Raw genomic sequence first — 19,639 nt, forward strand, 5'->3', positions numbered from 1 at the left:
TAGCTAAAGAAATGCATTCTTTCTACATCCAATTACTGTTTAATTTGCAGGATTTTGCTGGATTGGGATTTGGTCTTTTATGAGTGGCGTCCTGCCTAATGATTACTGGGTATTAACCATGTATCAATGATCACTGACACGTCTGAAAGTAAGGCCCAACACAGGGTTAGAATCGTAAACAATTATCAACCTCCTGGGCTTTTGTGTACGATTCATAATTTACAGCATTCCTTCCCAAAAGAGAGGGGTGGTTTTGCCATCTGGCTGCAGAAGGAGCGGAGGGACGAGGAGGACTCGCTAGCAAGGAGTGCCCAGCAGCACAAGGATGGGTTGGATCCCCAAAAAAGTCACGGGTGATCTCAGTGCAGACCTGAGCACGGTGCTGATGCCCCTCCAAGGCTGCCAGGGATGCTCATCGGGGCCAGCACTCTCTTTCTGTTCCCCACAGCACAACTTGCCTCGAGGAGAGCAGCTCACATCACATTGCATGGCCAACGGGAGCCACGCGCCGTCTGTCTCTGCAGCATCAGGCTGAAGGCATTTGTGGAAATCATGTCCGAGACCCTGAGATCCAGCTCTGAGCTCAGAAACCTGTTATCGCTAATGAGGAGGGGAGTCATTCTGCGGTAGCTGTAATAAACATTTGTTCAAACAAAAAGAAAAGTGAGATTAGAAAACACGCAATATGTCCCGGCACTAATGGAAAACCTATTTGTGCCATCTATTTTGGAAAAATTATTGAAGAACAGTTCATCCATGTGAAAATATTAGCACTGTAATTCTGTCAAGGTCAGTGAGACCTAGAGATTTGCTGAGAAATCACCTTCATTTCACCAGGTAAATAAAGAACTCGTTTTTCAAAGGAGCCTATTGAAGAAGGCACTCCATAGCAACAGTTAAATTATGAATACAGCACATATGTTCCATATCATATCATTTACAGCACACTTTAGCATAGACATAATGCTTGGTAACAAACTACAATACCATTCACAAAATGCATTTAAATAGCATAATTTAGTTCATTAAATTCAGTCATTTACAGTAAATCAAAATTATCACAGGAATTGAAGAGAGTACACAGTTGTTTGTTTGAATAGTTAAGCTAGGGAAGTCAATTCCTTTTTGAAGGTCAAGGACACAGTTGTTTCCATTTTCTGTTGTAAAAAAGATACAGCCTGTGTCATAAGATAATTTAGTATCATCTGAATGTGATCAACTCCTTTCCCCCTGCTTGTTCTGTGTTATATAACTGGCACACCTAAAATATATCGAAGTCAAGAAAACGCTTTACATATAACGTTATCAAATTAGACTTCTTTTTCTTTTACGGACTGAATGGATGTGATTCTGGCTTTTTAAAAGGATTTAGTCTTGCAAATCTGCAGCCTATTACTTGGGAGCAAAGATGTATGTTTTCCCCTGCTCCAGCCATCAATTGCTTGGCCTGTGGAAATATTATTATAAAAGAAAAGTGGATTTTTTGGAGCCTTTCTAAGAGAGATATTCTGGCTTTTGCTTTTGGAGGTGCAGTGTGTGTCCCTGGGTGGTGCAGAAAAGGTTTTGCACTGTAGATTGAGGGTCCGGCCCTGCTGCAGGGACGGAGCTGAGGGCAGGGCCAGCGCTTGGGCCTCAAAGCCAGGGAGAGCTGCGAGCATCCCGCAGTCTCACAGCACAGGCACAGACAATCCTGTTCAAACACCAGCACCACTTTCAGAGAAATTAAAAAACTAATTTAAAATGGCCAGCAAAACCCCAGGTCCACAGGCCACTTGTTGGGTTGTTCCCCACACTTAAAAACCACGCACTGATTTTCACTCCACATTTGCCTGGCTGCTTCTTCTTGCTGTCATCTTGCCCGATGTGTACAGATTGAAAAGACCGTGGTGAAATTTCTGTTGTCCTTGTTAAAACTTCCGGTTTATCATCAAATTATCATCAAGAAGCTTGGCTTCTTGTCCCCGAGGACGATGTGCAGGCAGCACTGCTCCCTCTCCATGCCCGAGCTGCCCTCCTGGGCACAGGGCTCCACGGGAGGCCTGGGAATCGTGCCATAGCTGCCTCCCAGCCCAGCCACCAGCTGTCTTGGAGGCAGGAACTTCGTAATTGCCCCCAAGTGTTTGCTTGGACAAAGCAAGCCACTGGGTGAGGAGCACAGCAGCCGTTCCCATTTTACAGATGGGGAAACTGAGGCACGAGGAAAACCGTTTCCTTCTTCCTGGAGAGATGCAGCCCGGGGAGAATCCAGCTTCCGCAAACTGGCCTGGAAATTGCACGTAATCATTAACTCACCCTTGAAAATTTTTCATGATAGATTGCAACTGTTCAGTCTGTCATCTCCAGAGCCTGCCCCTCGCAGGAATTATAACTCCGTACCTGCGGGCTGCCGCCGCGGGACAGCAGGGGGATACATCACACCTGCTGCCGGGTGAGCCCTGACGCGGCCGTGTGTGATTGCTGGTACTGGGGCTTCTGCTCGTGCTTTAACACGACGCCATTAATTCGCCACCAAAGCTGCATTTAAGGCTTACGGGAAAGCAATGAGCTCAAGAGGAAAATTCCAGCCTCGGTTCGAGGTAATTATAAATCTTTTCTGTTCAGACACTATATTAAGGCTGCTGCATTGGCCCAGAGTTTTTATCTCCAATTTCCCACTTCTCTTCGCTGCACGGGCTCCAGCCAGGCTCCAAGCGGAGGGGTCAGGCCGGGCGCTGACAAAGGGCCCCATTCACAACCAGCAGCAGCCCCCTCGCTGCGTCCCCCGGCACCCCAGGAGGAGCAGGGCAGTGACAGGAGACACCCGCACGTCGGACGAACTCCAGGCCTCCCCTGCAGCCACCGCTTCCTGAAAACATCGCATCTGCACTGCCGGGCACTGTGCGGGCTTCTGCATGGACCTGCAATGCTTCTCTTGCTATGCCTGGACATTGCAGGCAAAAGACACCATGAGCCCTCTGCCCATGCTGAGGTGTTAGGCTCTATGAATGAGGCTGTTCTTCCTTCCAGGGAAGCATCTCAGATGAAGTTAAAGGAATCTGAGCTACCTCACCATTATTTCTTGGTCTGCTTTGTCAGCTCAGGTGGGATTTGCTGTACTTGGGAGGTGAACACAAGAACCGCCTGTGCCTGCACACAGGAATATTACAGCCTGGCGGCCGGGGAGGGCTTGGGGGCAAGTGGCAGCTGGTAGGAGCCCCCATAGCCTAGCACCTATAGCATAGAGCAGCCCTTGCCCCTATAGCCTAGCCCCTATAGTGTTGCCCCTTCAGAGCCTTGCCTCTTCAGCCTCATCTATGCCCCTTAGCAGTGTGCAGAGGCAGACGGAAGGCCCCAGCCCTTCCGTATGCCGCATGTACACACAGAAACAAGTATTAACATCCCAACTCAAGTGCACAGCACTCATCAGCTCCTCCTCGGGGTTTGTCAAGTAAAAGTCAGCCTGGGGGTGCCGCTGAGCACAGCACCCGATGCCGAGATCAGCAGCAGCACCAGCAGGCCGAGGGCTGGTGCCTGCTGCAAAGGCCGTAGAGCAATTTGCGTTGGAGGGACCCTCGAAGACCACCTGGTCCAACCCTCCTGCCCTGGGCAGGACACCTTTCACTAGCTTGGGTTACCCAAAGCCTAATCCAAGTCAGCTTTGTCCATCCATGGCAGTGTCCCCACCAAAACCTGGGGACAAGGGTGGCCACCAGCCCTCCGGGTCACACCCCATGGCAAGGGGCAGCTCAAGGCCCCCATGGCACGGGCAGCTCTGCTCCGCCATCAGCCGGCCAGCCCCAGGGAAATGTTCCAGGTGGCAATAAACCTGTTGAAGGAATAAATTAGCTGCACGGCAAGGTTATGCTTGGGGAACGTCTCCGCTAAGGCATAGGTAGCCGCAGTACCTGGTGATTAGGTTTATATTGCAATGTGGCTTTTAAGGCTCACTGTGCTGAATAAAAATTTAGGCAATTAGCGATCTTATTTCTTAGGAAGAACTGCTTGCTATCGTATATTAATACAGATTTTGCTCAATTAAAATTGTTCGCAGTCAGCAAAAACAATTTCTGCACTGTAATGAAATAATGAAATAATTATATGCAAGGGAGGACTTCTGATCTTTTTAATTATTCTATTCTTCATTTTTAAAAGGGCTATTTGAAAACGCACTCTTATAATTGATTGCTATAAATCAGTCAGAAGCATTCTAAGGATCATAAATATTCTAACTTTTAAAAGACAAAGAAATGCTAAATATTCAATGAAATCCTTCAATATTCAGAAAATTTAATCTAGGGTAAAAGGATAGACTGCTCTTTTGAAAATAAAAAGTAAATTTGTTGTCCTGTGAAAAATGAAATATCTTGAATGTCAGTAACAGAAATGGAATTAACAAGAGATCTTTTTATTGTTTTTTAAGGTCATTAGGCTGTGAATTCTATAATTATGGAAATTGTCAGTCCAGTTCTGTGCAGTGTTTGCTCCCATCCATAAGGTATTGGAATGTTCAATCAGTCTCTCTCGTGGGAAAGTTAGGTCATAACTGTAAGTGTACCAGCAAAATTGAATTAAGCAAAGAGATTTCATTAGTATTTATAGCCAGAAGGCATCTGTAAAAGTACAGGGCAAAGAAGTTATGTGGAAGTCAAAGGAGAAAAAAAAATGGGTTTCTGGTGACAAAGGCGAATCTGAAAGAGATATAAGTGTATAATGAATAAGAGCTATTGAGCGCTGCTCCAAAGAGGGAGTTGCAAAGATGTCAAATATTGATTTTCTTGTGTATGCCTTTGGACTACATATGTAATTGTTTGGATTTGCTGTCTTCATGATACAACAATATTTGTTGTTGAAGGTTAAAAAGCAGAGTGTGAAACAACCCAAAAAGTCTGAAACGTGTTGGAGAATTATAATAATTCTGCAAGGAGGATTTCATGAGCAGCAGTCTGTACTTTCTAGCAAATAAACATTTTTATGACAAGCAAAAGCATTCGGCTATTGAGAGTATTGCTCCTGGTATTGCAGAAGCACACATCGTATGCAATGCCATTGAACCATACTGCATTTATTGACTGAAAATATACAATTTGCTTCTAATGAGTTTCTCCAACTTTTTATCCGTGAATATATTCTGTGATTGAGTATGTATGTGTAAAGTGCTGTGTATGTTGTACTCTGTGCTCTTTGTATGTGCACACTGATAGATAAATATATCCTCATATGTGAGTTATTTATATATGAATGACAGAGCCTCTCGGGGTATTAATGCAGAACGGAGAATATATTTCCTGATGCCAATTAATGTCTTAATGAAGTAAATGTCTTGAAACATTTTAATTCCGTAGAAGCAAGCACACAAACCACCTTAATAATTATTCTCATCTTTAAGAGTTACATAACGCTGACATGGTGGCTCTTTATTTTCCTACACAAAACGCTATGTGACTCCGCAGTGACACAGCACATGTGACATTTCACACGTGGCCCCCGCGCTGGCGTGCAGGCAACGAGCCCTTTGCTGACGCTGGTGGCGGCTTTGTCCCTGACTGCGGCGGGACGGGGACTTCAGGAGCACCAGGACCCGGGGGCACCAAAAGCAAAGGGTGTCCCCGCAAAGCTGGAGATAACCCAGCTGTCAGGGCCCACTGAGGTTATTCAGTCTCTTTCTAGGCAGTCAGGCTGGGAGATGAGGTCTTCATTCTTGGAAGCACCAGACTCGGGAGATCCTAATGGAGCCTGACCATCAATTCTTGAACGAAGAAGTCTCAGCAATTTGAAAGAAAAAAAAAAAAAAAAAACAGCTGTAAATGAGAACACAAATGGGATCAAACTCCCCATGAACCCTGGCCCAGCTGAAGGCAGTGTCACAGCTCCTGTTGCGCCCTGCAGGTGCGCATTCATCCAGCGCCTACGCGAGCCGGGCATAACACATGGGGAGCCCGAGAAAAGGCACCGTTACCATTCACTTGCCTCAGTGGAAAGATCTGTCGGGGATGAAAAGCACAGTCCTTATCTGTTCCTAATCCAGGGAGGCTGCTTGCTGGTCACTTCCTTGCTTCTGTCTTGTAAATGGCACCGCAGCGCTTCACCCCGCAGCCGCAGCGGTAGCAGCAGCAGCCACGCTGCGTGCTGGCAGCACGGGGAGGTCGGGCACCCAGCCTGCACGCCCTCCCATGCAGCGAGGAAGCACTATTATTCCTGCTCAATGGAGAAAAAGGAGGTGTTTTGCTCTGACTCTTCTCCCGGCTGGAGCAGTTTTACCCTGCTGTTCACACGGGTGCAGCTCTATGCACACGTGGCTGTTGGTGAAATGGGATTAAAGCACCGGCAGATGAAATGATTTACCCAGGGCTGTATAATAGGAAAGCCAAGGACTGGAAGTCAATAACTAATATCCAAATCTATATAGTTTTTTTTTTTTTTCTAGGTTAAGCTACAGTATTTTTCCTGAAATTCGGCGAATTCTTCGTAAGAACCCATTTCACAACATCCATTGCCTCCGTGGGATAACACTCATCATAAACAAAATGCACGTTTGCTGATCTTCACTAAGAATACTTGGTAATAAGGCACGTTTAACACCAACGGCTGTGGAAATAGGGCTGCCAAGCCTGTTACGCTGGGAAGCTGCCTGATTTTGCTCAGAGCCCTGCGAGTGCTGGGCAGGGATGGGCTGCGCTTCCCCAGCCCCACAGCGCGCTGAAGGGGCCGGGAGTTTTTGGAGCCCTGCTGTCAGAGTACAATGTTGCCTAAGCAAGCATTAAGAGATTATGGTAATAATAGGCATGCTTACTCCAAATAAAAGGTTTCATTAATCAAGCCATATTGAGATAAACCTGTCAGTGGACAGAGGAAACTAGAAATCAAATGCTGTGAAAGTTCTGACAGATTGTTAAATAGAAACCCTTTAAAACTGAATTTAATTTACTGTGATATTACAGATATTTATGCATCAATAGGCAAGTGCAGATTGAGTTCGGAGGTCAGCTGTGGTGCTTGAAAAATAAACGCGCAGAATGAAACAAAAGGTGACAGTTACCTTTGTCGGAAATTATGGTTTATTAAACTAAATATGAAGCTCTCACCTGACTCGCGTTCAGCAGAGAGGCGCGGGGTTGGGGCGTAATTTCATGCAGTAGATTGGGGAACAGCTAATTACAGAAGAGCTGCCCCTTTTTTTGAAGTTGTGTCTAGAAGCTGTACCAGAAGAAGCCAGGAGCAAACGCTGCACCAGGTAAGCAGGCACTATGTTAGCACAGGGTGAGCATGGAGAACTTTCTGCAGGATTGGTCACTAATTATGCCATTAAAGCCCAGCTCTCCATCGGGCAGCGTGTATTTGACTTCTATACCTCACATTTATTTATTTAATTTCTCCTCGGGAGTTTTTCTAAACCTCTCCATTTTCAAAGGAAACAGACTGGTCGCTGAGGTGTCCTGGGTGGAAAACAAAACTTTGCTCCTCCTTCAGAGGGTTGTCCAGTCTCATGTTTTTCTTCCAAAGGAGTGGCTGCAATGTGGAGGGAAAATTTGGACCTAGTCGTGTTCCAGCTCTGCCAATGCCAAGGGTCCTGCTGGCTCCACCAGGCACTGAAGAAGTCCTTGAATACCAGCAGTCCTGAGTGAAAAATACGCCCGTGCTATATGATATGAGCATATTTATCTGCCAAACTTATATGAGATCATATCTAAATACATGACTCCAAAACATATAGTATATTACATTTCACACGCATAAGAAACACGTAAAACATGCAGGACATGTTAGCTACAGCTATGCTGGACATATGTCCTTCCCAGAACGACAGCCCACAAAATCCTGCTGGACTCAAGGGGATGCGTGCGAAGAATGACTGCAATGGAAGCAAGCTCATGAGCAAAGCCCTCCAGGATCTGGCCCAGCTTTCCGAGAAAATTTCCCCTTTTTGTCCACACAGGGGATGCGGGACCAGGCTATTAGTTAATGGTAGAAGGCAAAATGTCAGGATACTGTGACAAAGTCCTGGCCGCGTGCCTGCTCTGGTCATCATCGCCTGGCAAGCCGCGTGTTGACGCCAAGGGGCCCTGCAGGAACCTTCTTGCCGCTGCTCAGGGCACTCAGGAGCTGCCCTCGCTGCAGCTTCGATGTAGGAATGACCATTGCTCCAGGCTGAGTCACCCTAGGAAATGGAAATAAAATGGTAAAAACTGTCAGGAGAAAGCCAGGAAGGAAGGACGATCATGTTTCATCTACACGAAGATGAGAATTTACCTTACAAATTTTAACAAGACTTAGCTTGGAAAATGAAGCTTTAGTTCAGGTTTAGAATACAGTTAACTCGGAGCATATATTTAAGTCCCATTAATTTACAAGGTTTAAATGCTAAGATGAGTATTTCTGGAAGCACGGGCTCTGGGGCAGGGAGAACATTGAGGAGGCCTCCGCGCTCATCCCTGGGCTTCCAGGAGGGCCCTGGCAGACCTCAGAGCTGCAGGCACATACACGGAGGTGGGTCTCAATGGGGGACCCCTCTTGGGTTTCCAGGAGGAAGGACGTCCGCCCATTATTCCGGAGCAGTAAAATACAGGGATGGATGAGGGTGACGTGGCACAGCCCCCAGGAGGGTGAATCCTGCAGGCAGCCACGGACAGGCCTTGCCCAGGGCCACGTCCAGCAGTCAGGCCTTCAGGCAGCAGAGCAAGGAAGGCTTCGGGTCCTCGTCCCCTGCCATCTTCCCAGCCACACTTGCTTGTAGCAGAATTTTATTTATTTAGATGAGTTTAAAAGCAATTAAGACATTTTGGCAAATGCTGAGGTGCAGACTTCCTCCCTTATGATAGATCATTCCTGGCTTTTTTTCCCCCTCTCCTTCTGGACATGTAAATGTCTCATGGTCCCACAGATATATATTTTTCTCTGTTCTGTCACTTAAAGTCCATTTAAGCACACCTGTTGAACTCCTCCATCATGTAATATTTTAACAAGGGCCCCTAAATAAACCTCATTTACAAACCATGCTGCCCCACATGCTCAATACACTGTCATCACCTCCTAAACTGGAATCCCTCTTGGAAACCTTTCTCACCTGGGCAAAGGCAGGGAACCCAACACAAAAACAGTGTTGACGTGGTTTAAGGAGTAAGTCACCCACGTGTGCTCTCATCATGCAAGCACTGGAAATGCTCATCTGGGCCCTCAGCGCTACCTGCAACTCCTCAAAGACGCTTTGAAACCAGCGGGGATTTACGGCATTCCTTCCTTGGAAGGCATTAAAATACTTTAATAAAACGTTTAATAAAGATTCTTCTAATAAGGTGAAGGATCTAAATTGAATTCAGTGAGTACTGTAATGGTCGAACCGACGGGCTTTGTGGGGGATGGCAGGAAGCAGCCCTGCTGGAAATGGTGTGCATGGTGCTCCTTCTGACCCCCACAAAAAAAAAAAAAAAAAAAAAAAAGAAAGAAAGAAAGAAAATGAAAGATTTGGGCCCCACAAAGTGGATTTAGGCCAAAAACTAGCAGAAATTTGTTTCTGAAGCTGTCAGTTCGCTTTCCAAGATGTTTGTGGAGGGCACCCACTATTTATATGAAGAACTGCGCTGCGTTCTGTCCCTGGGAGGTGGAGGAGGAAAATACTGGGCCAGCTGGGGCAGGCAGCCCGTCAGGACGGGCCCTTGGTCAGGTCAGGACACGGAGGGATTTTGTAGCACGCCTTTTCTTTGCCAAAATAAAAGAGTCCTCTAAAATGCCGTGCAGCGCTCTCCGGATAAGGAGCTACCTGGTTTAGCAGGTGAAAAGGAGCTTGGGGAGGGTTTGGAAGAGATATTATGGACCTGACTGCATAAATACCTAGCATGGGTTTTAACCTGCATTTTGGGTAAAATTCACCGTTCTGCAGAAGGCCCATAAAAAGCCCGCGCACCGCTTACGTCCCACCAAGGCACCATTTGCATGGTGCACGTGGCGCTCCGGTGATGCATTGGCCCTGTGCCGGCCGCCCGCGGAAGGGGTTCAGCCGCCGCCGATCGATGATGCTCAACGTGGTGGGGAAAAATATTAGCAGAGTGATTTTATTAACAATGGCGCTAATTCACCGCTTGTCTTTCTGTGCTTAATAAAGGGAATCGAGGGTGTTACGCGTGAGCCAGAGGAGCGGCTTACGAAACTATCCGGGAAAGAAAACAAACAAACAAAGCCTCCTGCCACCCGGGGAAGCATGAGAGTCCTGGCTGTGCTGGTTAATAAAAATAAATCCTGAGTAAGCTCGGGGTTCCCAGGGGGCTCTCACGATGTGCAAAATCTCAGAGGAGTATCTCAGAGTTTTGTAGGCATTGGCTTCGTGCTGGGAGAGGATGGGGTCAACACATGGAGGGCTCCCATCGACGCTGCTGTCAGCACAGGGATTTCCTCACAGCCCTGGCAATCCTTTTATCTCCTTTTGCACGATTTGCATCTTGCTGGCAGCGGGGAACACCTGAGCAAAACACCCGCTGTGCCTTCCTTGCACCTTCTCCCTACCTGCAGTCAGTACCAAATCACTGAGGGGTTGGACTGAGCTTCCCTCGCAGCCTCTTGCAGCCCCTCACTTTGGGTTGCATCCCCCCTTTTTGGGTTGCATCCCCGGGTTTTTCACCAAATATTTGGTGCCCGCACCATCCCTTTGGGCTGCAGTTTCTGCATAGATGAATGGAGAAAGATTATGTCACGTTGATTTACTCCCCTTCCTCTGACAAATAAAGGTGTCTCCAGATAAAATATAACTTCCTTCCCGAGCCCGTTGAGCCTCCCCGCTCCCTCCGTGCACGGAGAAGCAAACCCCGGGTCTGGAAGGGGGAACGATGGCCAGAGCATGTTCCCGACTCCAGCCTGTGGGTGAGGACATCACACCCAGACATCGCCCTGTGCATGGGGCCTGGCCAGGGACCCCCTTCCCAGCCGACCCTTCCCTCCGCAAAGTTGGATAAAAGGCACTTAAAGACATTTTTGAGACTTGCCTCTGCTTCGTGTTTCCATGTATTTATTACACCTCGTTGTACAGGAGCCTCCCCCAGGGATGGTGATGTGACTGGGTGCTCGGAGGATGAGTTTCAGGCGTTTTGTTCGAGGTGGACGTGAGCAGGAGCCTTCCAAGAAGCGCCACTGGTGGATGTGTGGGGCGTGCGTGGGCTGCAAGCTGGGGACCCCAATCGATCTGCTTAGAGGGTGGGGTGCAAGATGAAAATCTGAAGAATAAGTGAATCTCAGTCGAATGTCTGCCAACTGTCTGTCTTTTTTCTTTTTCCCAAACCAGATCGCAGCTAACTTTGCAGCCATCTTCCACAAAAGGCAGCAGAGTTGCTCTGCTCACACACCCCAGTTCACCCAGTAGCTCTTCGGTACTTTGACTTATTCGATGATCTTTGCTCTGTCCTTGCCTGTGAAGCACCCAGATCTCTCAGCACTATTGGGCTCCACTCTTACTTCTGATGATTTTGGCTTTATTTTGTGAATCCCTAGAGGCTGCCTCCTGGGAACCTGAGCCTACATCTTGGTGGGGACACCTGAGCACTGCCACCTGCTCAGGTGGCACCACAGGCCAGTGGAGTGCCCCCTGCAAGCACAGCGGGGCCAGCACCACTGGGACCCCCTGCCAACCTCCACCCACCTGTGGCATTCAGCTCCCAGGGGATGGGAAGGCAGAGAGGAGGCAAACAGCCAGCGAGATGAAGCACCTCAAGGAAAATGAGTGCTGGATTCGTGATTTTACGCATAATCTGCTGTTGGCTGGTGCTTAGATCCTGCCAGCACCTGCGGGGTGGGAGCAGGCAGAGGCTTGATGTGAAAGTAGTGTCGTAGGAGGAGGGACACGGTGCCTGGCCCTGATGGGGGGCACATCCATACCCATCCATACCCACCCACACCCATCCATACCCATCCATACCTACCCATACCCATCCATAACCATCCATATCCACCCGTACCCATCTGCACCCACCCATATCCATCCACACCCACCCATATCCATCCACACCCACCCATAACCACCCATACCCACCAATACCCATCTGTACCCACCCATACCCACCTATAACCACCCACGCCCACCCGTACCCACCCGTACCCACGCATACCCACCCGTACCCCCCTGCCCACTTGCACACAAGCCCCACACACCACTCTCCGTGTCCATGCCCACCGTGCAAGCCCCATCCCGGAGGCTGGGTCTCCCCTTCCCTGGGGACAGGGCTGCCCGCACCCGCCGAGTCCCGCAGCGCCCCGGCCGGGGGCAGCCCCGCACAGGCGCAAGTCCCGCAGGGCTCTGGCCTCCCCCCAGCTTGGGTTTCCCTGAAGGCGAACTGGGGCTAAATAATGAATCGATCTAAAATTAACCGGAGGAATGGAAATGCTCTAAAAATAAGCGAGCAGCTGCCGCGGCCGCAGCCCCCCGGTCCCGCGGGGCTGCGCGGGGCAGCTCCGCACCCGGGCACGGATGGGGCCCCCCAAAACTTCGCCTCCTGCCGATCCGCCGCCCGCTCCCACCCCGGCTTTTGGTGATGTTGCCGTTTTCCTTTCTTTTTTATTTATTTATTTTTTTATTTTTTGGCTTGGGGAGCCGCTGGGTCGCCTCCCCGGGGGGGCTGCGGTGCGGGGCCGGGAGCAGGGGCGCGCTCCTGGGCGCAGCGCCGGGCTCCGAGCGGCCCCGCACCGCCCAGCACCGCACCGCACCCGCACCCAGCCCCGCTCCCACCTCCTCCTCGTTCCCTCGCCGACCCCCGCAGCCCTCCGGCATCCTCCCTCCTCGCCCCTTTTTCTCCTTTTGTACTCAGGCGCCTTGCCCTGGCCGCCAGGGCGAGCGGGGGCTTTTGTAAAACGGGACGGATAAAAACGAGCGACATCATATTGTTTGACAGAGGGATCCGAAATGATAAAGTGCCTTCTCCGGAGGGGGGCGAAAATGGTGAATTCCTAAAAAACAAGCGAGCCGCTTCTCGCCTCTGCCTCCCTGCGCTGCTCGCCGTAGCCTAAAGGGATCCGCCGCCTGCCCCAGCCCGCAGCACGTCCAGCCGCTCTTTTCAGGGGAAGTCCTCCTTTTAAAAGCCTCCGTTTATTTATTTTTAAAGAAATGAAGAAGTGTTGGGAGGGGGGGAGAGAGGGCGGCTTGGGCTCGGGACCCCCCGTTCTGCTGGCGGCGAATGCGGAGCACAATTTTCGAGAGAAAGGCTCGTTTTGATTAAATCTGACATGCCGCTGATAACTCCATGCTAATGTGAAATAATTAACATAATAGCCATAATTAAAAGCACGCTAACAATGCCATAAATTTATCACACAATTTTACTAGCTTTCTGCCCCTAACTGCTCTCTCATCGTTAATTAAACGTGTTGCCTTTCCCGGAATGGATGTTTGTACATTTCCAATCCAAATAAATCCGAAAGCGCTTTGGAAACGCGGCCGATTTCGTTTTAACACCGAGCTCCGCCGCTTTTCCAGGCGATTTATTGCGACTGAAAAAAAAAAAAAAATGGAAAGCGAACACGTGCGGATAGAGGCCTCGAAAAAAAAATAAATAAATAAAAATAAAAAAAAAAGGGATGGGGGGGGACATGAAAAAGGGTCACCAAACGCGCACCTTCGCCCAGACCCCCGTGCCAGGGGTGCGCTTGCCCCAGCCGGTGTAATCCGGGTCAGGTCAACGATTTATAGAAGTCCTCAGTGAAAGTAAGAGGCTTAAGGAGCTGAAAGGGGACACCTTTGGTTTCTCCTTCCTTTAAAACGATTACAGAAGCAGAAATTGCCCCGGCGCTGCCGTTCCCCCTCGTTCCCCCCCAGCCTCCGGCTTTATTTTTAACTCGCCCCGCAGCCCGGCTCTCGCTTGGCCATATTAGAAGCCGATGGGGCTGTAATTAATTTCTCCCTCTCTACCATAACTTATGCCATCCTCCCTCGCCCCGGCGCTTGCCGTGTCTCTATTTGACTCGCTATCGATCCGGACCATACAGTTTGTTTTTCTCCCGTCGCTGAATCTATCTGTCTGTATGGGCGCCCACTTTCCAGCTCCGGAGTTGTCGTTATCGGGGTCGCCACCCCCGCTCCCGCCGCCCGAATTATTTCCTCGCATCGCAGGGCACGGGTCCTGCCGGTGATAAACCCCGAAACGTGCCGGCCGGGGGGGGCTCCGAGCCCCCTCCCCGGGTTTATTTGGGGGATTTCCTCCTGGATGATGCCCGCCGTGACACCTTCGCCCCTGCTCGGGGTGCGGGTTTAGCTGGCTGGGCTCCCAAAAACTTTTCCCGAAACCTTCTTCCCAAAACCTTTCCCCAAAACTTTTCCCCAAAAACCTTTCCCCAAAAACTTTTCCCCAAAACTTTTTTCCCAAACTTCTCTCCCCAAGCCCGGAGGGGGGGGGGTGGGGGGGGGGCCGCCCCGTCGGGCCGGGCTTGGCGCAGCGCAGCCCTTAAGGGGGGGGGGGGGGGGGGGAAGCTTTTCTCTTCGCCGTAATTAACGGCACCGATTAATTACCGGCGCTTTTCTCGTGCCGAGGAAATGCCCAACAAATTAAGAGGGGCGCTGGGGGGGGGGGGCGGCCCTCCCCATCCCCCCGAAGGGCCCCGGGGGGGAACGGGGGCTGCGCCGCCAAACGCCTGAAAAGGGCACCGGGGAAGCCCCGAGGGGGTCTGGGGGGGTCCGGCCCCGCTGCCCCCCCCCCCCCCCCGCTGGGACCCCCCCAGCTCCTCCGAGCGATGCTGCCGGGGGGGGCCGGGGCACGGCGGAGCCTCCCTTGTGCTTCCCCGGGGGGGGGAGAGGGCTGCTTGGGGGGGTGCCGGTGCTGCTTGGCTTGTCGGGGCTGTTAGTTTTTATTTTTCCTTTAAAATAAATTTCAAAAAAAAAAACCTGATCGGAAATTGGTCTGTCCCGAGGCTCTGTGCTGATTTCCTTGCGTTTACCGGGATCCCCAAAGCCGTGGGGGAGAGACAAGGAGGGGGGGAAAGGCCGGGCCGGGGGGGCCGGGGGGGGCTGTGCCGGGCGCCGCTCCCCGGGCCGGGGCTTACCTGGGGCCGCGGCACCGCGCTCCTCGCATTCACCCGCACTGCCTCATTTCCTACGTGTTCTTATGCTAACGCCCGCAACCGGTAAGTCGTTAACACCTTGGGAAAAGAGGGGAAAAAAAGAAAAAGGAAAAAAAAATTAAAAGGAAAAGAAAAGAAAAAGAAGAAAAAAAAGGAGAAGGAAAAAAAAGGAAAAAAGAAAAAGAAAAAAGGGAAACAAAAAGGAAAAAAGAAAAAGAAAAAAAGAAAAAGAAAGAAAAAGAAAAAAAAGAAAGAAAAAGAAAAAAGGAAAAAAAAAGGAAAAAAGGGAAAAAAGGAAAAAAAGGAAAAAAAGAGGGAAAAAAGGAAAAAAAAAGAGGGAAAAAAGGAAAAAAAAAGGGAAAAGAAGAAGAAGAAGAAGAAAAAGGAGCCGGCTAAAAGCTTCTTTATTTATAGTTTCCCTTTGTTATTTTACGTCTTTTTTATTTCTGCCTGCACCTAATGGGATGGATCAATCAATAGCCGCGCTCGGATCTTCCGCTCCCAGCTGGTGCTGCCGATAGTGGGGAAAAAAAAAATGGGGAAAAAAAAAGATAAAAAGGAAGGAAAAAGGGAAAGGAAAGCGCCCGGAGGGGCTCCCGGAGCCCGGGCTCGCCGGGTCCCAGCGCTCCGGGCCGGGGCCGGGGCCGGGGCCGGCGGCCGCGGAGGGCGAGGAGGAGCCGGGGGCGGCCGGGGGCTGCCGGGGCCCGACGGGGCGGGCGGCGGCGGTGTGAGCTCAGCGGGCCGCGGCGTGACGTCACGGCGGGGGAGCGTGACGTCACGCGGTCACGTGGCGCCGCCTCCGAGTATATCTTTAACGGGAAAGTAATCGATCAGGCAGTCCGGCCCGCCGCGCCGCCACGCTGCCCGGCGAGGCCCCGCGACGCCCTCCGGCCTCCCTCCGGCCTCCCTGCGCTGCCTCCCGCCCCCGTCCCCTCCCTCCCTCCCTCCGCCCTCCCTCCGCAAAAAAAAAAAAAAAAAAAGAAAAAAAAAAGGAAAAAAAATTTAGAGGGAGAGAGAGAGAGAGAGAGAAAAGGGGGAGAGGAAGGGCAAAAGCAGCCCGCGGACGAGCGGTGCGGAGCGGTGCGGAGCGGGGAGCGGAGCGGTGGAGCGGAGGGCCCCCGGCGAGCCCCGGCGGCCCCCATGCCCGGCGGGCACCCGGCGCGGAGGGCGGCTGGGAGCAGCGGCGCCGCCTGAGCCCCGATGCCCGGCGGCGGGAGCAGCCGGAGGTGACCGGGCCGCAGCCGCCGGAGCCCCGAGGGCGGCCCCGAGCCGCCGCCGCCGCCGCCGCCGGGAGAGGAGGAGCGGGCGCGGCCCCCCCATGCCCCGCGGGGGCGGCGCGGCGGGCGGCAGCCGGGCCGCTCGGGTGTAGCGGCGGGCGGCGGCGCTCGGAGGAGCCGCGGCGGGGAGGCGAGGGGGAGGCCCGCCGCCGGGGCCGCCCCGGGGCCGCCGCCGCCTCTGCCGGGGCCGCCGGGAGCGGGCGGGGGGCCCCGTCGGAGGCGCGGGGATGACCCTGTCGGGAGGCGGCAGCGCCATGGCCGGGCAGAGCGCGCTGGCGGCGGAGGACGTGGACATCGACGTGGTGGGCGAGGGAGACGACGGGCTGGGCAAGGAGAGCGACGGCGAGGCCCGCAGCCCCGGGGCGCCGCCGCCGGACGGGGCGGCGGAGCCGGCGCTGCCCGCCGAGGTGGGAGCCGAGAGCGGCAGCAGCGGCAGCGGCAGCCCGGCCCCGGCGGGCCCCGGCGGAGCGGCCGAGGGCGGCAAGGGGGGCGGCGGCGGCGGCGGCGGCGGCGAGGACGGGGCGAGCGGCGCGGCGGCGGCGGCGGCGGCGGGGCAGAGCAAGCCCAAGAGCAGCCTGGTGAAGCCGCCCTACTCGTACATCGCGCTCATCACCATGGCCATCCTGCAGAGCCCGCAGAAGAAGCTGACGCTGAGCGGCATCTGCGAGTTCATCAGCAACCGCTTCCCCTACTACCGGGAGAAGTTCCCCGCCTGGCAGAACAGCATCCGCCACAACCTCTCGCTCAACGACTGCTTCGTCAAAATCCCCCGGGAGCCCGGCAACCCGGGCAAGGGCAACTACTGGACGCTGGACCCGCAGTCCGAGGACATGTTCGACAACGGCAGCTTCCTCCGCCGGAGGAAACGCTTCAAGCGGCACCAGCAGGAGCACCTGCGGGACCAGACGGCGCTCATGATGCAGGGCTTCGGCGCCTACGGCCTGGCCGGGCCCTACGGCCGCCCCTACGGGCTGCACCCCGGCGCCTACCCGCACCCTGCGGCCGCCGCCGCCGCGCTGCAGTACCCCTACATCCCGCCCGTCGGGCCCATGCTGCCGCCCGCCGTGCCGCTGCTGCCGTCCAGCGAGCTGAGCCGCAAAGCCTTCAACTCGCAGCTCGGCCCCAGCCTGCAGCTGCAGCTCGGCAGCCTGGGAGCCGCCGGCTCCATCGTCAAGTCGGAGCCCAGCAGCCGCCCGTCGTTCAGCATCGAGAACATCATCGGCGGCCCCGCCGCCAGCTCGGCGGCCGGAGCCCAGACTTTCCTGCGGCCGCCCGTCACCGTGCAGTCGGCCCTCGTGGCCCACCAGCCGCTGGCGCTCGCCCGGACCACCGCGGCCATCGCCCCCATCCTCAGCGTGCCTACCAACATCATCGCCGGCCAGTTCCTGCAGCCCGCCGCCCCGGCCGCCGCCGTGCAGGCCAAGTGGCCGGCGCAGTAGCCCAAGCGGCCGGCCCGGTAGCCAGGGTGGCCGGCCAGGTAGCCAGGGTGGCCGGCCAGGTAGCCAGGGTGGCCGGCCAGCTAGCCCAAGTGGCCGGCCAGGGAACCCCAAGGCGGCCGGCCCGGTAGCCCCAAGCGGTCGGCCCGGTAGCCCCCGGGTGGCCGGCCCGGTAGCCGGGGTGGCCGGCTCGGTAGCCCAAGCGGCCGGCCCGGTAGCCCCACCGCGCCCCTCGGATGGACGGACAGACGGCCGGCCGGCCGGACAGACAGACAGACCGCTGCCGGCAGCGCCTGCCGCTGCTTTTCGGGCTTTTTATTTTTCTAAAGAGGCGAAAGGACGGTCGCGACCAGCAGCCGCGGGCTTTCACTTTTTTTGAAGGTTCCGGCGCTCCGAGCGGTTTTATCCGAAAGAAGCGAGCGAACGAAAAAAAAAAAAAAAAAAAAAACACGAAAAAAAAAATGTATAAAGAAATAAGCGGGGGAAATTTTAAATATTAAACGAACGAACAGCAGCAACAGCGAGAAAAAAAATAATGAATTTTGGAGACGAAAAAAAAAAGGAGGAAAACGCTGTCATTCTATTATAGAAGTCTGTTTATATATGAATGAATATATGTATTCTAAATGTTATCCCTTCGTGTTGTACACAACTTTGTAAATAAATTTTTAAAACGCTCTGCCCGGCTTTGTCTGACAGGCGCGGCGACGGCGGCTTCGGGGCCGAGCGGAGCCGAGCCGGGCTGAGCCGTGCCGGGCCGGGCTGAGCCGTGCCGGGCCGGGCTGAGCCGTGCCGAGCTGAACCGAGCCGTGCCGAGCTGAACCGAGCCGTGCCGTGCCTTTCCGAGCCGGGTCGAGCCGAGCCGTGCCGGGCTGAGCCGTTCGGAGCCGTGCCGAGCCGAGCCGGGCTGTACCGAGCCGGGTCCGGGTCCCGCTGCTCTCTGCGGGGCCGGCATCGCCGCGGCTCCCCCGGCATTGCCCCGTGCTTTGAGTCCCGGCCTCGCCGTGATTTGCCCCAAAATTTCTTTAATTTTTTCGTGCCCGACCCGGCTGTGCGCGGCGGTGCGGCGGGATGCCGGCCCTTCCCGGCCGGCGCAGGCAAGCTTCGGGGAGGCTTTCGCGGCTGTTTTGGGGGAGAATTGGTTTTAAATAAAAAGCCTGGGCCATCCAAGAGCCAAATAAATCTGAGATTTATTTGGGAGGGAAAGAAAAACGAAAACCCGTGCCCGTGCGGGGTCCGAGCGCGGCTCTTTCGTTGGAGGGAGAAGTGCTGGGGAAGCGGCTCGGCGTGGCGGCGGCAGGGAACGGCCTTTCTCACCTAATTCCCGGCAACTAAGTTTGGAGGGCGGCTGCGAAAAATGTACATTTCTGGGCGTTTTCGTGGCTAAAATACAGAGAGCGCCGAGGGGGAGAAAACAACCGCAGCGTTGCAGGGTTTAAAGCCCGGCTGCGGAGGGGCTCGGGCTGGCGAAGGGAAGGCGAGACCTCGGCGCTCGGCACTGCCCGGGCTCGCTGCTTTATCCTCTCCCTGGCGAAACGTTCGGGTTTCGTCGGTGCTGGAAGCCTCGGCGGATTTTGTTCGGGCCCTAGAAAGCGGCTGCGGGGGAGAAACGGGCGGCGGGCGCTGCGAGAGGAGCCGAGAGCGCAGCTTGGGGAAAAAGGGGGGAAAAAAAAAAAAAAGGCAAAAAAGGGCAAAAAAATCCGTCCTTGCTTTCCTGGCGAGGACTAAATATGATTTTTTTCCTAAGTCAATATTTACACCTCCGCGTATATGCTCCCAGATAAAGGAGGGGCTGGAAGTTTGCAGGCAGGGAGCCGCCGGGCCGGGAGCGGAGCGGGCACCGGGCCCCCCCCCCCCCCCGGCCGGGAGAGCCCCGCGGGTCGTCGGCGTGCTGCGGCCATAAAAGTCGCGGGGAGTTTCACA

At 53.7% G+C, this 19,639-nt stretch overlaps 1 protein-coding gene and 1 long non-coding RNA gene across 2 annotated transcripts; one reads left to right on the forward strand and one right to left on the reverse strand.

Moving 5' to 3' along the window:
• Positions 1-6,963: 6,963 nt before the first annotated feature.
• LOC310903379 lies at positions 6,964-14,322 on the reverse strand. The gene is made up of 4 exons (XR_014587491.1): positions 12,131-14,322; positions 11,600-11,742; positions 10,950-11,177; positions 6,964-8,134 (listed from the first exon to the last, which is right to left on the reverse strand). It is a non-coding gene; the product is annotated as an uncharacterized lncRNA (long non-coding RNA).
• A 2,034-nt stretch (positions 14,323-16,356) lies between these two features.
• FOXD3 (forkhead box D3) lies at positions 16,357-17,863 on the forward strand. Its single transcript, XM_083846558.1, has one exon. It carries the CDS (start codon positions 16,508-16,510, stop codon positions 17,717-17,719), a length of 1,212 nt encoding a protein of 403 aa, XP_083702684.1. The 5' UTR covers positions 16,357-16,507; the 3' UTR covers positions 17,720-17,863.
• The last annotated feature ends 1,776 nt before the right edge of the window (positions 17,864-19,639 follow it).

Source organism: Anser anser, assembly GCF_964211835.1.
Source record: "Anser anser genome assembly, chromosome: 8".
NCBI lineage: Eukaryota > Metazoa > Chordata > Aves > Anseriformes > Anatidae > Anser > Anser anser.